The sequence below is a fragment of the Notechis scutatus genome, chromosome 2 (genome assembly GCF_049901735.1).
Source record: "Notechis scutatus isolate UNSWTSFEM ecotype Mainland chromosome 2, rNotScu1.2, whole genome shotgun sequence".
In the NCBI taxonomy this organism is placed as follows: domain Eukaryota; kingdom Metazoa; phylum Chordata; class Lepidosauria; order Squamata; family Elapidae; genus Notechis; species Notechis scutatus.
This window is the reverse complement of record NC_142010.1, coordinates 214,513-230,302: the sequence shown is the minus strand read 5'-3', so window position 1 is coordinate 230,302 and position 15,790 is coordinate 214,513. Positions and strand designations below refer to the sequence as shown.

The window sequence follows — 15,790 nt, the reverse complement described above, 5'->3', positions numbered from 1 at the left end:
TAGCCGCTGTTAATACATTTACAATCAGGTATTTCAATTCTTTACTATATATTTCAGGTAAAATTCCCAATAAAAATATCTCTGGTTTCAAATCTATATGCTTTTTTGTCATTTTTTCCAACCACGTGTGGATTTTAGTCCAGTATTTTCTAGCGTCCTCAAAAGTCCACCACATATGGTAATATGAGCCAGGTGTCTGATGACATTTCCAACATTTTTCTGATTTGTTCTTGAACATTCTTGCTATTCTTGTCGGGGGGAAATGCCACCTGTAAAACATCTTGTACAAATTTTCATTATATGCTGTTGACATTGTCATTTTATAATTTTGAAACCACAATTTTTGCCATTTCTCTAGATCAATCCCATATCCAAAGTTCCACCGGTTAATTATTCTCACTGTCAGGAAATTTCTCCTTAGTCCTAAGTTGCTTCTCTCCTTGATTAGTTTCCATCCATTTATTTCATTTTTATTCATTACATTTATATGCCAGCCACATTTCATCCCATAGTGTTGGGTGATCTCAACCAACAGTTTTATGTAGATCTTAAAATGGAGTGGAGAATGTAGCAAGCCCTGTGGTGCCCCACAAAGGAGTAGCCATGGATAGGGTCCCTCAACCCCTATTAACACCGATTGGAACCAGCTGTGGAGAAAGAAACAAACACGTGCAACACTATGCTGCTCAGTCCCAAATCCCAGAACTGGCCTAAAAGGATGCCATGGTCAATAACACTGAAAGCCATTGAGTGGCTTTCTCCCTTGAATTTAGGAAAAAGAAGTCATCATCCACATGAGGCCAGAATGAGGACTTAGAAAGCTTCTCCTTATTTCCAGGTTGAATCTCTCCTTGTTCAGTTTCCATCCATTATTCCTTGTCTGGCCTACAGGTGCTTTAGAAAATAGCTTGACCCCTTCCTCCCTGTGGCAGCCCCTCAAATATTGGAAGACTGTTATTCTGTCTCCCCTGGTCCTTCTCTCAATCGACTTTCTCTCTTACTGTCAAGCACCAGGAAACCAGGAGATTCAGGCAGTTCAAATGAGTATAAAGATTTATTGCAAGCTTAGATTGACGAAAATCTAGCTTCTAATGGTCAAGGGAAACGAGTGGGAATTAAGTAAGCATTCAAGGTGGGCTTGTGAGTGCATGATAGGACTCACAACTTATGACATGTTTGACTCCACTCTCAGGCTCAGCCTGGTCATCTCTTATATGTACTCACTAACAATACACAGGTGAGCGGAAACTCTGAAACACTGAGTCAGATGTTATCTGTCATTGCCTGCCAAGGTAGGCATCATAATGGCAAGAAAAACTCCTCATGTGGACATGCTGCCACCACTGACATCCAGTCAGAAATTGGTGTCAGATTCTCCAGATCCTCTGTGCTGCTTTGTCTTCAATAACTGATTGGTGGTGCCCATAGCCCAACACCAAGTTCTGGTAATAGTTTTATAGAATTAACGATCAAAGGAAGAACAAGGGACATCAATTAAAATATGAACATGAAATGAAAAGAAACAAAGCATTATTCATAAGGAGACACTGAAAAAAGCATTCACCATCATTAGCAACAGATATTCATCTCATGTAAAAACTAGATCATGAAAGATTCCCAGTGCCAGTTTATCCATACTGCTTTCAGAAAACATACCTTATTTTTTGGAGTATAAGACACTCCAGAGTATAAGATGCACCTAGCTTTTAGGGAGGAAAAGATGAAAAAATCTGCCTCTGCCTCCCAGCATCCATTCAGTATTTCATCTGGACCGTTTGCCGCCACCACCCATTCACCATGGCCTGTTCACTGCAGCCTGTTCACCGCGGTACGTTTGATGCTGCGGTGACCATTCTAGAACAGCTGATCGGTGTCACACCAACCCCCCTCCCCCACTGCAATATTCACTGTATAAGACGCATACACATTTCCATCCACTTTTTTGGGGTGGGGGGAGTGCGCCTTATACTCCGAAAAATATGGTATGTATTAGCTACATGATTTTAATGTAATTATTTCACAGAATATTAAACCTGAAGATTACTTTGTCAGTTTCATTACAAGTAATCCTCACTTAATGATAGTAATGGGACCTTTATTTCAGAAAGCTATTGCATCACTTAGTAACACCAGTCCTAACAGTCATACATTGCTCTTGTTAAAATAGGATTATGGATCTGTCAGTGGAGATTCTCAGTCATCCAATTCGTGGCTATCCCAAAAGGTGCTTTTTCAAGAGACAAATGGACTGTTTGGTTTTTCTTTGAAGAAGTTTCATTTCTCATCAAAAAAGTTTCTACAGCTCTGGATGAGAAGCCAAAGGTCTTCAAAAAAAACCACAGAAAGTCCAATTGCTGCTTGAAAAAGCACCTTTAGGATTATGGATAATTAAGAAAAGACATTACATGACAGGGGATTGAAGTTTCCTTCCAACTTCCCACAAACAAAATCAATGTGGAAGTTTCTTGGGCAAAAAAGTAATGGGGAATAACCTATTGAATCAGCTTCCCTGCCAGTTTATTGGTTTTGGTTATGAGAAGCTAGCAGGGAAGCTTACAAATGATGATCATGTCACCACAGGATGCTGAAACCATCTTGAAAGCTAGTTGACAGATGCCCAGATCACAATCATGTGACTTTGGGGGTATTTAGATGACTGTAACTGTTAGGACAGCTTCTTCAACACTGATCTAAATTCAAACAATCACTGTATGAGTGATCCAAAACTACCTGTAGTTAGCTGTTATAATTCAGAACTCACATTCATGGACAAAGATTGTTTAAAATACCCAAAAAAGGAGATTACTTACAAGGCATAATGTTTATACCTGTAAGTTATACAAAAATAGTTTCTAAAAATCAGGAGCCCGCCAAGCTTTTCATCATTAGATGCTCCTTAGTGTTCATATCAGGTCTCAGAATAATGATGTAACATTTTGGGACAAAAATACAACCCAGTAAACCCAGGCTGGAGGCCAGGATAGAGAAGATTTGCACGGCTACCATGTATTTCCCTTTGGTGCTCAGGTAGGTGGGGACAAAGGAGATCCAAACACTGCAGAAAACCAGCATGCTGAAGGTGATCCACTTGGCTTCATTGAATATTCCCGGAAGCTTGCGGGCCAGAAAAGCCACTAAGAAGCAGATGGTAGCCAGAAACCCTATGTAGCCAAGGGCAGTGTAGAACATGGTAACTGAGCCTTCATTACATTGCAGGATGATCTGTCCTGGTTGAGAATGCAGGTCAGAATGTGGAAATGGGGGCGAGATTCCTAGCCATAAAAGGCAGATGCCCACCTGAACCCCTGAGCAGGACAAGACAATGGAGTTGGCCAGACTTTTCCCCAACCATTTTCTCATCCTGCTGCCTGGTTTTGTGGCCAAAAATGCCACCACCACCATGATTGTCTTGGCCAGCAAGGAAGAGAGGGCAACTGAGAAAACAACACTGAAGGTGATTTGTTGAAGAAGGCAGGTCATTTTCTGGGGCTGACCAATGAATAGAAGGGAGGTCAAAAAGGAAAGCAGGAGAGAGACCAGAAGAATGTAGGTGAGATCCCGGTTGTTGGCTTTGACTATGGGAGTTTCTCGGTATTTAATGAAGATTCCCAGAACAAAGGCAGTAATTATGGATAAGGCAATGGCAAAGAGAATCAGGATGAGACCCAAATTTTCTTTATAGGACAGGAAAGTTATAACCTTGGGAATACATTGATCTCGCTTCTTATTGGAGTGCTGATCATCTGGGCACTTTTCACAATGGGCTGCATCTGAAAAACATTATCAAGCATCAGAGGTGGGCTGTGTTCTGACCCAGGCTTTGTAAATCATAATTAGTCATGGACTTGTGTTAAAAGCAAAACCCATTTTATTGCAATGCTGGGAATTGCTTTCATTCCCAGCCAGAGCTAATCTTAAACAATCCCCCAAGATAAGCACACACCTTTTAGTTCTGTGGAGTGCTGCCAAAAACAGAAGTATCCAATTAACTATAAAAGAAACCAACCGAAGTACAAAAAAAAAAAACCACAATCAAAGTACATAGAGCTTCAAAGATGACTCAGAACCGATCAACCTACTTTGCTTCCTGCAAAGGTCTCGTCATTTAGGTCTGACTTTTATCCATTATGGGTGGGGCAATTACCTCCCAGCCTTACTCCCGAGTCACCCCTTTTGTTTCAGCTGCTCTTGCCTTCTAGCAGCTCTGTGCACACGCGCACTGGGAACAGGCTCCCCTGGTTCCTCTGCCTCGCTGCTGCCAGACTCCGAAGGCTCCAAAGGCAGCACCCCGCTCCCAGATGATCCTGGCCCCATCCCTGCATCAGACGCAGGACCCTTGTCTGAGTCCTCTCCAGACTCCCGGAATGGTTGCCTTTCTTCCTCACTGTCCGATTCCGCTGCCATCTGTACTGGTTGCCGTCGAAACACAACAGGCTGCTGCCGGTTTGCACTGGTTCTGGTGAACCAGTAATTAAGATTAGGTGCAGTTTGGTGAACCAGCAAATCCCATCACTGGCTGGGCCCATTCCTCACCAGTTTTTTTGCTTGTTCCAGGCCATTTCCAGGTCATTTTCAGGCTGTTTTGGGGGCCATTTTCAAGCTGTTTTCAGGCAAAACGGCCTGAAAATGGCCTGAAAAACAGCCTCAAAAATGGCCTGAAAAACAGCCTGAAAAACGCCCTGAAAAACAGTCTGAAAAGCAGCCTGAAAACAACCCAAAGGAAAAAAAAAACACCTTTGCCAAATGTTGACAGAAAAGTAAGAGTCAATTTTGATTACATCCTGAATTTGTCTCTTTTTGTCAAATACCACCTACCTTCTTGTACTGAGATTGTTCCTTCCATACACAGAGAACAATCATAGCAACAAACTGGTGCTCCCACAATCATAACCTTGGCATGTCCAGGGTAACAACTTTCTGTACATCTTGAAGAAGGCGCTATCTAAACATAAAAATAAAGATCACTTGGAGCAATATAGAACTGAGGAGAGATTTCCCGACAGAAAAATTAGTCAGTGGAACAAGTTGCTTCCAGAAGTTGTGAATGCTGCAACACTGGTAGTTCTTAAAAAGATGTTGGATAACCATTTGTCTGAAATATTATAGAGTTTCCTGCCTAAGCAGGGGTTGAACTAGAAGACCTCCAAGGTCCCTTCCAACTCCCCTATTCTGTTCTGTTCTATTCTATTCTGTTCTGTTCCATTCCATTCCATTCTAACATATGAATTATATAGTTTTATTTCAATGAACTGGTTTCTGGAAACCAAGAAGCACATGGAAAAAACTCAGTCATGGAATAGTGGCATAGCAATTATTGATGGATACCTCTGTCTTCTTTCCTTTCTATCTGTTGAAGGTACCATCTAACATGGACCTTTAGGGAACAAGACTCTCCACAGGAATAGTAAATGAAAGTTGATTCTCTTTCTCTGTAAATCTTTATAGTCAATCCAGAAAGATTGTGTCAACTGTCTCACTGCATTAACAGCAAAAGAAACTCCTGGGACATTTCCTCCCCCAGGAGTATAACTTTACTGAAAAGCCATAAGGGTACAGAAGTAGGAAAGTCAGTTCTGATGTTTTTGTGCACAAACAAGATAAGATAACTTTTTCTCCCACTGCCCCTGGGCCTCCCATTGTCCATTGTCCACTAATCAATTGCACTTGCTTTATTTTGGAAACAACCTGTCTACTTCGGATGTTTTCAGTCAATGACCTTGGTGTTTGGGTCTGTCTCACACTTCCAGGCGGCACTCTTGCATTCCAAAGTTCCCTCCCAAACCTCCTTTATATTCCAATGGCTTCCTTCCCTCCTCCCGTTACTTTGTCTGGTTGCCAGCGGGGCTGCATTGTGAATCAACCATGACACATTGTTTTCTATATTCTGAAGAAAAATGCTTCCATTGCAAAAGGTGCCTGTCCTTACTGCATGTGTGAAGGGCTATAGCTACTTTCTTCTTTTTTCGTGTGGGAGGAGAACATTTCCAAAATCTGGCTTTATTTATGGTGGCAAGAGTCCCTATGTTTCTCTCCTGTAACTGAACATTGTATCATCATATATAAATGTGTTTTTTTTCATCCAACTTCATTCCCTCCAACACATTTTCAACTTGATATCTTTCCCTTGTGAAATTCAGTGGCTTGTTCTCTTGAAGCTTTTATTGTCTTACTAAATATAATGTTGTTTCAAAGTTCATTCATTATAAAATCATATTGCGATTTAATAATATAGACTGTAAAGGCCCCAACACAATTGATGATGTAGCAGTTTGTGGGAAATTACTGAAAACCTCTAAAGACACATAACATCTTATGAATTATAGGGGTTTAGATTTCCTCATTTGGAGGGTGTGTGGACTATAATCAATAAGAATTATTTTGGAGAGCAGAAAATGTGGGGAGATAAAAAGGAGATCTCAAACCAAGCAGCTTCACCTGCCTGACCAAATGATACTGGCCACAGGATGGCACTCTGATTGATGGAGACCTTGATTTCAGAGGAGGCTTCTCTTTCTACACTCCCAACTTTCACCCAAGGAACAGAAATGTTGGAAGATGTTTTCCAGTTTACAATGTCAAAGTCAGCGGTAGGAATTCTGTTTTCATCCAAATAAATCCCATCCCTGGAAGTGTTGTGAAGCTGAAAGTTTCTCAGAAACCAATGAAGCTGCAAAGACATAGAAAAATCCCATTATTGACACATCAGCTGAAACTGGGAAATTGTCAAACACTGACAACGTAATCATAACCAAAGAAATCCCCTCTAGATATGGAAATCCTTCACAGCTAACATGCCAACAATTAACAACAGAAAAAGAATAAAAGGATTACCCTACATCATGGGTGAGAAATCTATATTTCGTCCTCGGATCTCCAGATATTTCTTGGAGCAAACACATCAGTTGGCACATCCACAAAAATCACAAACAAGGGACTTACTTCCCTATCAGTACTGCTGCCTCTATATATGTATCAAGGGATAGCCACTTTCAAACCACTGGATGCCTGTTTTGCTACCTGGCTTTTTGAAATTAACTTCAGCTTAGGTGAAAATTCTTCTAACAATATGTAATAAACTGTTCTTAACAAACTATAAGTAAATTGAATGAGGAACTTATTTTCCAAAGCTCCAGAGGGCAAGACAAGAAACAATGGATGGAAACTAATCAAGGAGAGAAGCAACCAAAAACTAAGGAGAAATTTCCTAGCAGTGAGGACAATGAATCAGTGGAATGGTTTGCCTTGAGAAATTGTGGCTGCTTCATCACTGGAGGCTTTTAAGAAGAGACTGGACAGCCACTTGTCTGAAATGGTATAGGGTCTCATGCTTGAGCAGAGGGTTGGACTAGAAGACCTCCAAGGTCCCTTCCAGCTCTATTCTGACTGATTGAATGAATCTTGAAAGAGGTCTAGATTTGCATTTTTGCTACTCACAAGAACCTGATTGGAGGACTGCTAGAGTATCCTGAAGCTCATTTAATTTGCAAATAAGAAACATTGCCTTGTCACTATTGAGGTGTCTCTTCCATTACAGCATTCTAAATGAGCACAGGTAGTTTCAATTTGGAAGAGTTCTTCCCATAATGTCTCTGTCACTCTCAAATACTATAAACTGGACAGTTGCTGTTTGGAGTATCTCACCCTTCTCTGCACGCAATTTTATACAGTGAAAGGGGAGCCTCAGTGGAACCTCAAAGGAGAAATCTTACTTGCCATGGCTGTATAAACTGGAGTGACTGATGGTGTCCAACCCGCATTCTCCTCTTATTCAGTTGGGAGGAAGAGGCAGCATTGAGGACCAAAGCCACAGCTTGGATTGCTTTGGAAATACTGGAGCCATCCTCAGCTAACCTTCCTGCAAGCACATCATGGGGCGGTAAAAGCCTCTTCTCTTTCTCTGTGCATCTTTCCCAAACTTTCTTAGACAACCCAGACCTTGAAAAGAAACACTGGAATGCTTCCTTTACAAACTGTCTCTCACTAGAGGAATATGAATTAAAGTTATAATATTGTGTCTTTGTCTGGCCAAGGAAGGAAAACAAAACATGTTTACGCTGGAGATCAATATTTTTGGAAAACAGTTTTATGCTTAAACATGACAAGGTTGTTGCAACCCACACTTTTTCTGCAATGAATGTGTTCCCCCTTTCACTAAAAAATATTACTGATAGTAGCATTGCTGTGGCCTGAAAATCCAGTTGAAAAACTATAATTTTTACTTCAGTGTTGATAAGAAGGTCTATTATTTTCCTTTTTTCTTGCTCAAACATGTCTCCGGTACGTATATCCACATTTGTTGCTGGGAGGGCCTCTGAGAGGACAACGCAAATCCCATTTTTTACTGCTAGAGTTTCCAGATTTTTTTTAAAGTTTTCTCCTCTTTCGTTGTCCTGAGAAAGGAGGCTGAGCCACGTCCATCGGAAATGCAGGAGCAGCTTGACAATGGCTGCGTTAGGAGGTTCTTGTTTTGGGGTCATCCGGTAGAAAAAAGGAAAATGATGATTTGGCTCAGGTATGTGGCTGAAAATACCAAAGTTGATCTAAGATGAAAGAGAAGATATTGGGAGTTAGTGTTACTTTTAATCCTCAAAGACTGATACTTAAATGTAAGGGCCTTTCTCTAATGCTGAGAGAAAATTATAGAAAAAAAAGTACCAAAAAGTTGAAATTAGCTGGGTCCCTTAATGTTCTCTACTCTGTTCCTTTTTGCTTCCTTTGAGGCCAGGAACTTCTGACTTAATCTATGGGTGATCCTCAAGCTACATACACTTCTGACAAAACCCTATCCAGACAGCTATGTCTGGGTGATGAAATGGATGTGGTGAGGCACTATTGCTATCAACAGTTGAGGCTGGATTCACATGAGCACTACACACTCTGTGGGTCAGCTACATAGTAGATCAGGTTCTGCAAGTGTTTCAGGTCAGATAAGAGCATCTTAATATATTAGAGTAGAGAACTCTCCTGATTTAACAGGGATGCATAAAGGGAGAACCACATTCAGATTCTGAGTGACTGCTAAATCAGACACTCTACTGTGAAACTCCAGCTACTCTATGAAAGTACAATGACTGATCCTTTTGCTCAGGGCTGCAAGTGGTTCAGGTCAGATAAGAGCATCTTAATATATTAAAATAGAGAACTCTCCTGATTTAACAGGGATACATAAAAAGAGAACCACATTCAGATTCTGAGTGACTGTTAAATCAGACACTCTAGTGTGAAACTCCAGATCCTCTATGAAAGTACGAGTGATCCTTTTGCTTAGGGATCTATACATCAACAGGCATTTGAGCAGTTGAAGGCAGACCTTATAAAGTACTTGGCTTTGGGACTTCTACAATATAGAAAAGACTTTTACTTGCTTTTAATTGAAAAAAAGAGTTATGGACATGGTGTTTTAACACAACAACATGGGGACTCCTATAGATGAATAGGCTTATTCTTATTTATGTGCATTGTCAGCAACAAGTTAGTTACTGACCATGTAAAGGACATTCTGTTACAGTATGATGTCATTATATATGTACATAAAGTACAAGGGTTTTCTCAGTCATGACAATTTTTATCCATCTTTGAACTACTCCTTCTATCTTATGACAGGCAGCTTTTACAGAATCCAAGGGTAACAATTCATAAATGTGCTCCTAAAAACCCAGTTAAATATTTCCTTCCTCTCATTACAGAGTATCAGGACTGTTTTTTTCTTTTACACTAGCAGCAACAATGCTAAGATAGGATTTCAAAGAGGAAGTTGAAAGAGAATGTAATTATTCCAAGGATGGATTAAAGAACATTTTGGGAATCCCCAATAACCAGTAGCTCAGAGGTTCAAGCAGAGTTGGACAGATGAAGGAATTCATATAACGAATATATATTTTTTGTCTTTTAATTACACTGTAATCCATTATGTTGGGGTGGAGTTGGAACAACTGAATGGATGCCAGATTTACAGGCCAGATGCCCTTCCTGTCACCAATGCAGAGTTCGCAGCAGATAATTACTCATAGTGCCTAGGATCAAACTCACAGCCTCCTAACTGAATTCATATAAAGGATATACAATCTATTTAGGGGTCAAGCTAATTTCTAAAGCACCTGAAGGCCAGACAAGGAATAATGGATGGAAACTAACAAGGAGAGATTCAACCTGGAAATAAGGAGAAACTTTCTGACAATGTGAACAATCAACCAATGGAACAGCTTGCCCTCGGAAGTTGTGGGAGTGCCATTGCTTGAGACCTTCAAGAAGAGACTGGACTCCCATCTGTCAGAAATGGTATAGGGTCTCCTGCTTGGGCAGGGGGTTGGACTAGAAGACCTACAAGGTCCGTTCCAACTCTATTTATCTGTTATCTGTATCTGTTAATCCACTTCAAGGGAAGAGGACTAAAGCCATGTACCATCCAACACCCTTCAAGGAAGTACCTTTTCTAGATGATACAGATTGATTTTGCTGATATGCCCCCATGTAAATAGAAGAAGCATCTGTTGGTTTCTCTATGGACCTTTAGTAATTATGGGGAGGATTTTGCTACTAGAAGTGCAGGTGCTAAGTGATGTTGATTGACCTGGTACCAAAATGGGATTTTTCAGTACTGATCCATTCAAGCAGAAGGAGTCACTTTAACTTGGGTCATCCAAACAATAACCATGCTCTGGGCATAGAGTGAAAGTATCATTGTGCTTACATCCATATCCATCCTCTTTTGCCAAGAGTATTGCTTGGCCAAACTACTAGAAGTAATTGGTTGGTATTTGTCTGCAGTGGTCAGAGGATTGCTGGTCAGTCCTGAGGGTTAAGCTAGGAGATCTTTACAGACCCCTTTAACTTTTTCATTCTATGATTTTATGACCAAACCCATCTTTTTCATACTGGTCGTCAATTTTTCAATGTATAACTCACCCATTCAGCACTTATACATTGTCAATTCTCTTTTGTCTTTCTTTGTCATGCCCATTTTTAAAGTACCCAATGACCACCATCTCCAACTCATTTTATTATCACTTTTGAAAAACTCATACTTTTATTTCCCAAAACAGCTATTGTGGGTTTTTCAACCAAAATATCCTGCAATAAGCCACATTTTACCATGTCCTTTCTCCAAGCATTTGTGTGCCATAATATTTCTCCATCCTTTCCCCGACATTAGTAGAACCTGAGTTCATTTACATGCTTTTTATTTCTTTGAAGAAAGGCTCTTCAGTGGCAGAAATGGAGAAATCACAAACTAAAGACATTGTTTCCAAGCCATCTTGTGGCAGGGAGACTAAAATCATATATATGCCCTTTTGGGGGAAACAAAATTATTTCAGGTATCTAATATTATTAATATCTAATTACCTTTTGGAGATAACATGAGGTCTGCAGTCTGGGCTAATTTGAAGATAATACAACATGGAATTAAGCTTCATACCTGTGGAATTTTGTAGATGCCCAAGAAAGTAGAAATATGATCAAAGAATTCAGTATCCATCTCTTCAAGAACTGCCAGCAAGTTCTTCTGTTGTCCACACCTGTAGTTTGGGACATTCTCTTGCCCTGTAGACAGCAAGTCCATCATGACCTCATATGTTATCCTTGCATTGAGGAAGTTATCATAGATGTTGTAACCAAGGGTGATATTGGGTAACACCCTTGGGCTCTGGTTGATTTTATGAACAGTCAAGAAGAAGAGCAGCATGAGGTGGAACATCATTGTCTTACTGCAAAATAATAGCTTATTTGTACATTGTCATTAGATAGCTCACATCCATCCATAAAGCATATCATAGATAAAACACAAATAAAAATATATCACTCCTCCAAAGTGCCAGACCAAACACCCACTCGGTTCAATCCCTCATCCTAGCTCAATCCTTAGTGGAAGAACCAGGTCTTTGCAACCCTCTGGAATGCTGAAAATGGAGTGTTATTAAGTGTACATATGTTGCTCATAATATATGATTTCTTCCTACTAGATCACTCAGTAGGTGTCTAAGAGCCAGATTCGAGTACTGGATTCACTGTGCAAGTGGCATTATCTGCCTGAAGGTAGTTTGCTCCTGTAAAATCCATTTACAGAATATTAATGGCTCTGGAGTTACTGCCCTATATTCAAAAATCTTCAATGTAATCCACTGTAGGTAAATCATCAACTCATCATATAAGTTCTTATTTTTACAATGTATTCCTTTTATTTGAAGCAAAGGTAAAATGGAAGCCACAACACCTTACAAAAATAATTAAAGGATGGAAATAAATGTTGGGAAGGAAGGAAGGAAGGAAGGAAGGAAGGAAGGAAGGAAGGAAGGAAGGAAGGAAGGAAGGAAGGATAGAGTGCAACAGAAGGAAGGAGATGACACAATGGTGAGAAAGCTTGAGAGATTGCCTTCTGCTCAAAGGTTTTGAGTAGCTTGATTATAACATTGCCCACTACCATTTATATATAAAGAGTTAAAAAAAATACATATTTGCTACTTTCCCACCATACTAAAGTAATCGTTTGAGAAGAGGCAGAACCCACTCAGGAAAGTCATCTTGGAAGAGTCTTGCCAAAGCTGCCTAATGTTGAGGCAGAAGAACTTAAAAGGAACTTTGTATGCTCAGCTTCTCAAGAATCATCATGTAACTCAGGAGCACTTTTCTTAAAGCAAATTGAGAGAAGGAATAATGCCTTCTCAAGTGAGGAATTGGAAAAGGGGAAAATATTAACTCCCTTTTTACAACTCAGTAATCCCTTAATTCAAGGTAGAGTCAGGGTGATTGAATGTTGCTGAAGGGTCAGATGCCCTTCTTAATGTCATGAGGAGTTCACAGCAGGTATTTTTTTCTCTGTGCCCTGGTAGAGAAACATCTGTCACTACCTAGGATTGAACTAACAACTTTCCAACAAGGAGGTGAGTGTCTTCAACACTAGGCCACCTGCCTTTCTCATGGTGAGGAATTAAGAAAAGGAAAAAATATCAAAGTGGGTAAAACCTATCACTGGAACCCTGTACTTGTCCACAAATACCTTTTCAATCTGTGGGTTGGAGCCTCAGAGAAAAAATATGGATAATGTCGAGAAAATATTTTAGATGTTATTCCAGTAATCAGGTAGTCTCCTGGTTTGTAGTAATTAAACCCCTTCAATTCTTCTGTTATCACCTTTAGTGGACATTTCATGTGCATCGTGACACAGGGAAATTGGGACAGAATCAGAAAGAGCCAAATTTGTAGCAGCAGCATTTTGCATATATTGATTGAGATCCTTAAATCCTTCCTATATTTCTCTTTCTGAAATACAGTTGATTTCAGTGCTCACAAAATAGCTCATTGACAGTGAAGATGTTGGAGTTTGCTCTACATCTGGAAGAGAAACTTGCAATTTCAGTCTGGCACAGTCCCTGCCTAATTGCTTTAAAATTAAAGATGGTGGAAATTTCATAAATCTTTTTTTTAAAAAAATAGAACAAATAACCATGATTTTAATAATTGGATGGGGAATTGGGAATGACTGTTGCAAAAAGGGTGTGCTGTTGGAGAAAATAATTTACATGACTCAGAAGCATCGTGCTAATTTTAGAGTCAGTAGGTGAACAAATCAGAAAAGTTTGACTGCCTTTTGATCTATGACAATATTTGTGCAATGTTAAAGATTGTCTGTCCTATGGTAAAACAATAGAATACTTTTTAACTAGCTAGTGGGGATATACTGCTAACATCAACTGTTGTTTTTTTCAGTGAAAACTTTTCTGAATATTTTCTTCTCTGGGCTGGTATTGAGAATAAGTAGATATGGATTCATTTATTATGTGAGTATCAACTTCTAATGCCATCAGGACAATCACTCTGCAACTGGATGTTCATGTATCTCAAAGACATACACTTTGACATTGTAATTAAGCCCATCCATATTGCTGCTGATCATCTATTTATCTTTCCTTTTACCTTTGCTCAGGTCTGGTTAACACATCTTTTTTAGCCTTATCTGAAGTGAGAGAAACTTTCCAGAGTAACTCAAGCACTCTTCTCCTTTGAATGGACTGTTTCAATGTATTGTTCATGTGAGTTTCTTTGAAGCCCATTCAGCAGCATCAATTAAAACTTTAGTTTCTGAAATCAATTTAAAGATGGCATTGTCAAGGAGCTTTGCTCAATATAATTTTTAGATGAGATGAAAATCAGTTGCCAATGATGATAAAAATAGAATAGAATAGAATTATTTATTGGCTAAGTGTGATTGGACACACAAGGACTTGGTCTTGGTCTTGGTGCAAATGCTTTCAGTGTACATAAAAGAAAAGATACATTCATCAAGAGTCAAGAATCATAAGGTATTTCTTGTCTCAGGTAATCTTATATTCCCAAAATTTCTGAGATAAGCAGGTCAACACTACAAAGACTTCCATACAAAGTTACTTTATTGGATTATATCAGGCATCCTCAAGGTATAACTCACAGTTATACTGAGATTCGTCTAATTTTTGCATTGTCATCTTCATAGTGTGAAAAGATGGTTATCTTCATCCCATAGCATTATAGCAAGGGAAGACTCCAGCACGATGCTGGGGTCCAGGTAAGAATGACCAAAAACTCCCTCAACCCAACCAGAGGTCAATTCAGAGACCAATCAGGATTACAGATGTGAGCACGTGACATGAACTACACCTCCCAAGAGGCATTAACTACATTTCCCATGAAGCATTCCCTTAAGGGGACAGCTCTCATTCCCAAACTAACTATATACTCTTTAACCAGCACACTATATACTGTCTAACCAGCACAAGGTACAACACTTAATGATAGTCATAGGGTACAATAAGCAATCAAATCATACTAGGAAACAGTCAATATACATCATAAGGATACAAGCGACAAAGTTACAGTCATACAGTCACAGGGGGAAGGGGAGGGGTGATAAGGAGTGATGAGAAGATTAATAGTAAAGGAGTGACTGTGTGTTGTTTTGTTATTTTTCATTTCATATTGTTGGTTGGGCTTTTCTAATTAGACAATTATAACCTTTGATTTAGTTATTTGCTCATGCAAAGATTTTTTTCATTCCCTTCTGTTCTTTTCTGCAGACAATCTAGACCATGGCTGTCAAACTCCCGGCCCATGGGCCAGATGCGTCATGCGCTGGCCATGGCCATAGTGAAGTGGAAAAAAGTCCCAATACAACATGTGATGCTGCCGCGACATGAGTTTGACACCTCTGATCTAGACTCTTCTGATTGTTAATGTGAAAATAAGGAGTGCTGATATGAAGGCAGTAATCCAAATATACATTGTTTTTAACTAAGCAGAACATTTGGAACCATTACCTTTTACATTAGGAGAGAAAGGAGACCATCTCATTTTCATCAGGAAACTGTGATACTCTTTTGTATCAATAAAACATGTTTTGGTCTGCTAAAAGTCTACTCAATTTATTCAGCCAAAATTTCAATTTCTTTCTCAAAGATATATATTTCAGAATCATTCATAAGTAATTTCATTACAATGTTTAGACTATGAGAAGATTATTCTGGGGCCTATCCAAACATTATTCCTGGCCCAATTAACAAAATGAAATTCAGCATAGATAAAAGTAAGGTTTTCCACTTAGGCAAGAAAAACCAACTGTATAGGTACAGGCTAGATGAAACGTGGCTGAATGCCAGTAAATTGAAACCATAGTAGCATCCCTGGACGCCGTAAAAGAAAGAATATCCAACCTTGAAAAAAAAGAAACAACGCAAAAACCTGAACTTTCAATAGCTACAAACCACATCTCTACCCAACAACCACAACCCAATCCACAAAAAAACACAACCCAGACAAATAT

The 15,790-nt window shown here is 39.5% G+C and overlaps 1 protein-coding gene across 1 annotated transcript; it reads right to left on the bottom strand.

The window, feature by feature from the left end:
• Window positions 1-2,859: 2,859 nt before the first annotated feature.
• On the bottom strand, window positions 2,860-11,491 carry LOC148131602 (vomeronasal type-2 receptor 26-like). The gene is made up of 3 exons (XM_087954059.1): window positions 11,417-11,491; window positions 4,816-4,942; window positions 2,860-3,770 (listed from the first exon to the last, which is right to left on the bottom strand). The coding sequence occupies exons 1-3, from the start codon at window positions 11,474-11,476 to the stop codon at window positions 2,860-2,862; spliced, it is 1,098 nt and encodes a 365-aa protein (XP_087810185.1). The 5' UTR covers window positions 11,477-11,491.
• Between the last annotated feature and the right edge of the window lie 4,299 nt (window positions 11,492-15,790).

What these genes read in the sequence shown, in the direction of transcription:
- LOC148131602 (XM_087954059.1), bottom strand. Translation starts at nt 11,476, where the DNA reads ATGGATACTGAATTCTTTGATCATATTTCTACTTTCTTGGGCATCTAC. An exon ending in GCATCTACAAAATTCCACAG is followed by an intron (nt 4,943 to 11,416) that starts GTATGAAGCTTA and finishes TTTTATGTTTAG; the next exon opens with ATAGCGCCTTCTTCAAGATG. An exon ending in AACAATCTCAGTACAAGAAG is followed by an intron (nt 3,771 to 4,815) that starts GTAGGTGGTATT and finishes AATGTTTTTCAG; the next exon opens with ATGCAGCCCATTGTGAAAAG.